Below are 9434 nucleotides of genomic sequence, written 5' to 3' on the forward strand. Positions count from 1 at the left end.
AAGAATTCTGCTTCTGTTAGGTTTCTGTTCAAGTATCCTGTCTTTTCTGTGGAGTTGGGGATTTTAGAAATAAAAGTCAAGATGATGAGCATGATATTGCTGCTTTTAGCCCTGCCATGCCCTTCCTCTGGCCAGAGAACACAGAGTCTGCTATCTGCTTGAATGCAGAAGGAAAAGGGTAAAAAAATAAAGGGAGAAAGGGGGGGGAATGAAACATGAGCAAATGAGCATCTCAAAATATCCGACCCCTCTTAAGAAGATGTGAGTTGAATTCATGGGAGATGTTCCACTGGGGAAAGAGGAATTGTTCTTGAACATGGCGTCTGTGCATTTGCAAAGACTGTGTGGGATCCAGGTCCCCAGAATGCTCTGATGTCATCATTCAGGTCAGAGAACCCCCACTGGGGGCCGGGTGACCTTTGAACCTTAACAGCCCTGTGCTGGAGCGAGCACTGGGCAGTGTTGCTGGTTCTCTATGCGGTCTGAGTTCCTCAGCCATTTAGGAGACTCGACGATTTTTATTCATATCGGTTCACCTCAACGAATTTCCCGAGAGTCAAGGAGGGCCAACCAGTAGGGAAAAGGAGGCACTGGGTGTTAGGCATCTTCTAAGCAACTCCTGGTGCTGGTACCATGAAACAGCGACAAAAGAGGAAACATCTGGAAAGTGAAGAGTCCCCGGAAAGTGCCGAGCAGGGAGGAGGTATGCGCTGGGCACTTTGTCTGGGGCACAAAGGCTGCTGCTAGCCTGAGCCTTCTCTAGGAAGGTAGGATGGAGGAGCATGTGTCCCCGGGGAAGTATCTGAGGATGCTGCCATGTCCATCCTGAGCATCCCTGCGGTGTGAGATGGCATGGGGAGGGCCAGATGCCCCTGGCAGGTGGCGAGTCAGCCCTGCCCATCTGAGGACTTCTCTCTTGGGTCTGCTCAGGACTGGAGCTCTGTCGGACTCATAGCAGGCCGGGGTCCTGCTGGCCCAGACTCCCAGGGGATGGCTTTTCTCAGTCCTGTATTCTCTGTTACTCTTCGTTCCATCTTCCTCTGGGGTCACTGGGTGGGGGGGGAGGGTTGCGAAGGAGGCTGATGAAGATCTGTGGGTTGTGCTGTCCCTTTTACTGAAGAGCAAAGAGAAGCCTTGTTGAAAAATATTTTGAGAAGTGAGAAAGGAGATTGTCTAGCGATGGCATCATACCGAAAGCATGGAGATGGTATTTCTTTAGCAGGAAGAATTTATCAGCTGATCCGTGGGAGTTTGTGAATTTACAGATGTGGGCTTGGCAGTGGAGATCAGGGGAAGGGATGGGCCTTTCAGACACCAAGCCCAGATGGATGGGGGTGAGAAATGTTGTCAGGGCCCTGCAGAGAACTCTGAGAGCTGTGGATTTACTTCCCGGGGCACATGGTGACTGCAGGCATTACATGTACTTGAGTAGCTTGGTCAGATGTAGCAGGCGGGGCAGAGTGGAGCCCATGCCAGAGAGCCAGCCAGAACCTTCTGCCCCATATTGAAGCCCGGCAGTTTCCGCAAGGCCCATGGCCCTGAAGAGTATAGGCTGAGCCCTGGGGCTGGAGGCCTGGACTGGAGGTAGGTTTTCAGGCATCAGCTGGGATAGGACAGAGGAGGCAGTGATTAGCCAGATATTTTTGCCTCTGTGTGTATGATGGGGTGGGGGGAGCAGTGGGGAGAAGGCAGATAGGGTGTCCTCGGATGTGATGTCGGCCTTGTAGAGCTCCTATCACCATGCCTGGATCTGGGAGACACTCAAGACATGTAAGAGTGAATATAGAACTCTTACTAAGGGAGTTTCATGAGATTGTCTCTTACACACCCATATATACTTTGTACAGAAATACATCGCTCATCTCCACACACGGTTTTATTAAACCCATATACACTTTGTACAGAAAAAAATCGCACATCTCCACATATGCTACTTTATTGAACCACACACAGAACATATAGGGAGATATGAACATCACTCCTACACTGTGTTCACAAACCATCTATGGGTGTCAAAGTCCTCTCCTCTCACACCGAACTCTGGAGTGTGAGTATATCCCAAATGCCACATGGGACATACTGACACTAAAAATAGGCGTCACCCAAGTATTGCATGGGAAAGCTTCTGCTAAAAAATTGTTTGTGGTTTATCTGAAATGCAAATGTAACTGGGCATCCTCTGTTTCTGTTTGCTAACTCTGGCAACCGTTGTATACTTAATACCAGCTGACATATCATACACTTACCATACTTCTTTTTTTTTTTTAAGATTTTATTTATTCATTTGAGACAGAGAGATACAGAAAGAGAGAGAGCATGAGCAGGGGAGAGGCAGAGGGCGAGGGAGAAGCAGGCTCCCAGCCGAGCCAGGAGCCAGACATGGGGCTCGATCCCAGAACCCTGGGATCATGACCTGAGCCAAAGGCAGATGCTTAACCATCTGAGCCAGCCGGGTGCCCACTTACCATACTTCTGTCTGGTGTCTGTCTTCTACTAGAATGTTCAGCATTACCAGAGCCTAGAATAGTGCCTGATACATAGTAGCTGCTCTCTGACTATTGCCGGATGAATGAATAAATGATTGAATACACACCATAAGAACAGACCCTATTATATAAAATGGTTACATGTCGCACAATTCCTGTGCAACTATGCACCAAACTCTCCATGGATGCGTTTCTACCCTACTCATCACACCAACCCCACATCTGTGAAAGGTTTGGCTGATACACACGATTCTCACATTTCAGACCCACTCAGGCCTTCATTCCTAACCAGACACTAACAAAATAAGTGTTGATAGTAATTCAATACAGGAGCATCCACCCGGGACCAGACTCTGAACCGTGTGTATTCACTGCACTTGACATATGTCACTTGGTTAATAGTTGTTGGACGGATGAATGATGCCCAAACTTGCCCCGCCCACCATATTACTGAGGCTTTCATATCTTTCTAGGAGTCTCGAAGGATGCCCCTCAGCTTGAGTCAACTGGGGTGGCCAAAGGCTGGGGTGCAGCAGTAGGGGAGGTGTCCTCTGCCTCTGAATACTTCTCCTGTGTTTCTTCTCCACGCAAGCTCATCCATGCTGGTAAGGGTTCAGGGCTCCTTGGGCGTGGGGCACATAGATCTAGGAGAGGCCAAGAAGAAACCCAAGACAATCAGAGGTGGTCAGGGCCCCGTGGAGGAGCCCGGGAGGCTGGTGTCGCTGTTAGGAGAGCATGGCTCTGAGCTCAGTGTGGGAGGGGGTGGGGAGCCCTGGTGCAACCATAGTGGGGAAGTTAAGAAGCATGGGCCAGAAAGGTCTGGGCTCGAGGCGTGGGGCTGAGAGACAGGATGAGGCACATTCAGAGCAGCTGTGTATGCTCCGCCTTTGCCTTTGCCTCCAGAGAAGGATGGAGCTCCTCAGCCCAGGCCTCCAGCATTGGAGCAGGACCATCCAGCTCAGACCCCCATGCCCTGATGCACACAGCTGTAGTCCACACACATCCATTCTCAGCACACAACCCCTGCCCTCCCCCCCAATCCAGACACGGGATCCGCAGTACCATCTCCTACATGACTGTGCACATTCCGCCAACACACTGATGGTAACACAGACACACTCAACCCACCAACGTCCCGTACATGCTACAACCCCTTGCCACCCTACTCCACACCCCTGGATACCGACACATCGCCAGCATCCCTGCACACACATGAATAGCACCTGGATGACACCACCCCAATTGTGAACACCAACGCCAGCCTCCTCACACCACGCGTCTTCGCATCTGAAGACCCCTCAGCTTCTGGCCTGCCCCCAGTCACATTCTCATGTCTCTAATTTCTTTTCCCAGGACTCCGGAGAGTACCTCGAGACAGTCCCCAGCCTCGAACACCTCTATCCCAGGTTCAGGAACAAGGGGAGACTGCTCCCCCCTCACACCATGTCTCCTTGTCCCCTTCATCCTATAAGACCTGTGTGTCCTCTCTGTACATAAACAAAGAGGAAAAGAGCATGAAAATATACTACATGCAGGTACAAATGAAAAAGGGTGTTGCTGTCTCCTGGGAGGCCTCAGAGACCTCGGAGTCACTAGAAAAGCAGCCGAAGATGGAAGAAGTGACCCTTCCTGGGGACGTACAGGTAGGGACTCCCCCCTCTGACGTGTCCACCAGAAACCTGCTGTCGGACAGCGAGCCCAGCGGAGAGGAGAAGGAACGTGAGCAACAGGCGGAGTCAGACAGCCCACCTGGGTCGCCCGCAGTTGAGGAGAGACCCAGGGCCAAGACGCCTGACTGGCTGGTGACAGTGGAGGCTGGCTTCAGGTGCATGGCCTGCTGCCGGGTCTTCTCCACCTTGGAGATCCTCCAGGAGCACGTGCAGCACGGGATCCAGGAAGGTTTCAGCTGCCGCGTGTTTCACCTCACCATGGCTCAGCTGATGGGAACCATGGAAGCAGAGAGCACCCACGAGGAGGAGGAGGAGGAGGAGGAAGAGGAGGAGGAGGAGGAGCAAGAGAGGCCCGAAGAAAAGGAGAAGAAGGAAGAGCAGCCCACACAGGAAGACCTCGGCCCCAAGCGACCTTGGAGCCAGTGTCCAGGCTGTGTGTTTCATTCTCCCAAGGACAAGAAGTGAGCAGGGGCTGGGGATGCCGAGGGAGCTGTGTCTTCTCCGAGTCGCCGTGTTTCTCCCATCCAGGCTCACCCCTTCAGGAGGGAGAGCTAGGGGCTTTCACAGCTCAGGGGACACCTGAAGGGGGAGGCAGGTAACCGGGCCCCTGGCTTCCTGTCCAGGTCTGACTGTAAGTGAGGATTTATCCTGAGCTTTTCAGGCTCACGGAGCACCTTTTCTCTTGAACTACAAAGTGTCTTTGTTCTGGTTTCCACACAGCAATTGAGATTCATGAGCCAGAAGATCCCGGAAGATGGTGTGGACTTCTCTTGGGAGCGGTAAGGCCTGAGGCTGCCATCGTCTGGGCCGATGTCATGAGGTCCCAGAGGAATTTAGGGGAAGGGGCCGCAGGCCCACACTGGGTTCCCTGGTGGCTCTGCAGCTGCATCAGCTCGTGCCATACCCGGTGCTTCCGGGGACTTGACCTCCATTGACTTAAATGAGAAAGTGAGAATTTTGATGGGCAGTTACCTCAGTGTCTCCACACCTGACCTGAACTCTAAGAGCAAATACTGCCAGGCGGCCTTTGGGGCTGAGAGAGCTCAGCACAACCTCAGGGTCCAGGAGTGTTGTGAAGGACAAGGGACCTAGCGGGAGCAGAGGTCTGAGGTGTGAGAGCCTTCAGCCTGAGCTGGCCTCTCACTCTGGGACAGCGTGGAGTGTGGAGAGGGAGAAACGCCGAAGTGAGACCCCAAGAGATCTGGAAATGTTCCAGCACCTTGATTGGGCTGTGGTAGATCTGGAAATAAATTCACTCTGGTGTGCGTGGCTCTGAGCTTTAAGACAGAGGTGAAGGGTTACTCTGACTAGTGGAGCTCATGTCACATCTTGTCTCTTCTTGCTCTGACTTATTTGTTGAATCGCTTCCAGGGAGAAGACAGGACCCTGGGGAGAGTAGCAGACAGGATGCCGATGATGTGAAGGAAGGTGAAGGAACCAGCACTCCGTCTAGCATCACAGGACCACATAAATATCATATGCAATAAAGGCTGTTTTCTAAACCTTGCCTGGATATATTCTTTTTTTTTTAAAGTCTGAGCTGGGCATCGTTTCTTTCTTTTTTTTTTTTTAAGTAGTTTTCATGCCCAACGTAGGGCTTGAACTCACGACCTTGAGATCAAGAGTTGTGTGCTTTACCAACTGAGTCAGCCAGACCACCCTGGAGATCATTTCTTTTTTTTTTTTTGAAGATTTTATTTATTTATTTGAGAGAGGGAATGAGATAGAGAGAGCATGAGAGGGGGGAGGGTCAGAGGGAGAAGCAGACTCCCCACTGAGCAGGGAGCCCGATGCGGGACTTGATCCCAGGACTCCAGGATCATGACCTGAGCCAAAGGCAGTCGCCCAACCAACTGAGCCACCCAGGCGCCCTGGATACATTCTTGAATTAAAATTATCTATCCATCTACCCACCATGTACATCAGTCTCACTAGTGGCTGGTGAACTAGGTTTCATGTAAGCACCACGGAGACCCCCACAGTCCTTTTCCAGAAGCAGCGGTACTCACGCTGCTGGATGAGGCTTCCGTGTAACTGTTACCACAAGGCTGGCTTTCACATCTTTCATGAGACCGGGACAAATACGCTGAGTTCCAACGAGGTTGCTTGTAAGTAGCAGGTGCTCTAGAAACCGTGGGGTTGTGACTGAAAGCCCTGGGACAGTCTTCAGGGGGCTGGTGGGTGCTCTGCATGTCTCCCCAGGTCTGGCCTGGATGGGGGCCTCTTAGTTGTGGCTTCACCAGGAAGCACCAGGGCAGAGGAGACAAGTCTTCATGTGGAAGCTGTCCGTGGAACAGGTTCCTCCAGGGTTGGTGGGAATTTGTCACAGTGCTCAAAAAGAAGCCATCTGACCACAATCAGGAATTAGAGGAAGAAATGGTTGTAATCAGAGTTTCCGCCGATAAGCTTGGCTATTTCCAGTTCTGATATTAATAGATCAATTGCCAAATAAATTCTTACTCTAGTCGCTTAAGTTTTGGACGCAGTCATCCCTGAACTTCATCCTCATCCCACCGCTACCAGCGCCCCCCGGAACTACAGACATCTGGAAGACGCTGAAGACTCATTTCGATGCATGAGGCTGTCCATGGACTGAAAGGTAAGTGGGGTGCAGTGTGTCTTTCTAATCCGAGTAGGGGGCCAAAGCCAGTCTTCAGAGAACTGATAGAGGAAAATAAGTCAAAGTTCAGAGATTCTATAAAATGAAGCAGAATCAGGTCTAATTCCAAAGTCCCATGGATTTTTTTCAAGATGTGAAAGGGGCCTTTCATGGGGCTTTATTGAATCAACCGTGGTTCCTGTGATCTGGTGTTGTCATTAGTATTTCAATCATCATCATCATCATCATCATCATCATCCAGCTTCCCCACTGGCTTCAAGCTTCTCAGCCTCTGCAAAGGGGGTGCCATCTGCATGTCCACATCCCTTTGCCTCAAGATGCCTGGGGCCCCCTTTAATGGTCATTCCAAGAATTCAGAATTTGAGGCTTGTCTACCCTTCCATACTTTCACCGCCCTCTGGGAGATTGTACTCCCTCTCTGGTCTGCTGTGCTCTGTAATCTTCTCCTTGGTTCCTTTGTTCCTTGAGCCCACCAGGAATGCTCCCCTCCCTCCTGCCTTCCAAGGTCTTCAGCTGACAGCTTCAAACACCTAGAGTTGATTCCACGTAACTTGGTAGGATGCAGGTTACACAGTGAGAGTTCTGGTCGTTCTTCCTGCTCAGAGAGAGACTTCCTTGGAAAGCATGGAGTCACATGAGGGCCTGCTGGTTCGAGTCAGGGTGCTGCTGTGGGCAGTTATTGCTAATCTAGAGAAACCTGATGGATTTTTACATGTGCTGACCTGGTATCCACCCAGCTTATTGAACTGTCTTACTAGTTTATCTGCGTGTTCTTTTGGGCTTCCTGGATAAACGATGATATTAAATGTAAATCATGTTCTGTGGATAATGAGTAATTCATTTTACAGATACTTTTTATTTTATCTATTTATTTATTTTTAAAGAGTTTATTTCTTGGAGAGAGCATGAACGGGAGGAGGGGCAGAGGCAGAGGGAGAAGCCGACTCCGCGCTGAGCAGGGAGCCCGACCCGGTGCTTGATCCCAGGACCCCAAGATCATGACCTGAGCCGAAGGCAGATGCTTAACCAACTGAGCCACCCAGGTGCTCCTATAGATACTTTTTAAACACATAACCTTTTCTAGACCTATTTTTAGCTCCCCCCCCCACTCCCCAGAGTTAACTAGTATCAGAGTTTTGAATGTATCCAGTCCATATTTTTATATATATGTTTATATATAATCATAATCTAACATTGTGCATCACATTTTCTTTCAACCAATCATATTTTCATGTTTTATCTATGTCAATTTTTATCGATCTAGGGCTGTTATTGTAACTGTTTGATGTTATTCCACCATACGCATATAGCATCTTTTTCTTTTTTTTTTTTTTTTCCGATTCAGGCATTACTGGACAATTGGATTGTTTCCATCCTTTCTCTGGGCAAACAGTATTTCTTAGAGCTTCCAGACTTCTCTTGACAGTCAAGAAGGGCCAGCCTGTCTGAGGGATTGTTGCTTGCCTTCAGCCACCTCGCAACAGGCTACCTCCACCAGCAATTGAAAGCACCAAGAAGTAAAAACTCCTCCAAATGGGAAGATCTAAGGAGACAGAAGGTAGGAGGTTAATGCCAGGTGTCCTTCAGGGAAGTCAGGGCTGCCCTGAGCATTCCCCCATCTTCCTCGCCCCTGCCCCTTCCCCTTCTGGCCTCTCTAAAGAAATGTGGAGGAAAGGAGAATCCGAAAACTTCGAGCAGACACAGGTGAGATGTTGGGGACTGAAGTTGTGATTGAGGTCTCTGAGTGGACTCTGAGGGTGCAGAGTGTCCAGATAGCCAGGCTCTGCCTTCCGAGAACTTCTAAAGATGCTCATAATTGGGGTGATGCCAGGCACATGCAACTGACTTGGGCCACCCTGTCCCAGAAAACTCTGTCGGTATCTATTCCTGATCACTCTTGTTTCCCATTATTTGGTCACTGCCTTTGGTCCTCCACTGATGGGGACCACAGCAGGTGGAACACCCAAATGACTCATCTTGCTGCTCAGTGTCACCACAGAGCTTGGGGGTGAGGGAGAAGGCCAAACTAAGCTCATGAAGGAAAAATGGACTTTAAAGAGGAGATCTGAGTCGAGGGTGTTTTCTCAAGTCTTGATGAATGAAATCTAGCGTCCCTACCACAAGGATTTCCTGAAGTCCTCCTTGCTTTCAAGGCTGGCCATGGGCCTGGTTTCACTCAGTGAAGGAAGCAGGGATCTCTATCCATTCAGTGCTTGCTCACACTTGTCCACCTCTGATACACGCTCTACGAGACTCATCTTCCCTCTAAGACACTTTTTACTGTTATCTCTCCTGAGCACTTACTGCCCTCCTGAAGTGCCCCCCTTAACATGCCCCTGCAGTGAATGTATAATTTGATAATCATGCTTCTCATTCTGTTCTCAGCACCTTCTGATAAACTGTATCCTCTTTATGCCACAGTTTTCACAGATCAATAATCCTTCTTAACTTTGTTGAAACAGATGAACCCGTGAGGAACCTTTGCTTTTCCCCTTTCTTCTTTGCCAATTCCTTTCTATCTTTTAAGATCCTTTTCTTGTCTCTCTGCTATCCTGACTCCGTTTTTCCTGATTTTGGTCAACTTTCAGTCTCCTTCCCTAATTTCCTCATAAACATTTGGGGTTCATCCCTCACAAATTAGAGAATGTTGGGAAGTGC

At 49.8% G+C, this 9434-nt stretch overlaps 1 protein-coding gene across 1 annotated transcript; it reads left to right on the plus strand.

Moving 5' to 3' along the window:
* Nucleotides 1-633: 633 nt before the first annotated feature.
* On the plus strand, nucleotides 634-4936 carry FAM170A (family with sequence similarity 170 member A). The gene is made up of 4 exons (XM_028103722.2): nucleotides 634-703; nucleotides 2960-3091; nucleotides 3840-4617; nucleotides 4877-4936. The coding sequence occupies exons 1-4, from the start codon at nucleotides 634-636 to the stop codon at nucleotides 4881-4883; spliced, it is 987 nt and encodes a 328-aa protein (XP_027959523.2). The 3' UTR covers nucleotides 4884-4936.
* The last annotated feature ends 4498 nt before the right edge of the window (nucleotides 4937-9434 follow it).

The sequence above is a fragment of the Eumetopias jubatus genome, unplaced genomic scaffold (assembly GCF_037043125.1).
Source record: "Eumetopias jubatus isolate StellerSeaLion01/CBP00866 unplaced genomic scaffold, mEumJub1_p1.0 scaffold_5, whole genome shotgun sequence".
Taxonomy (NCBI): domain Eukaryota; kingdom Metazoa; phylum Chordata; class Mammalia; order Carnivora; family Otariidae; genus Eumetopias; species Eumetopias jubatus.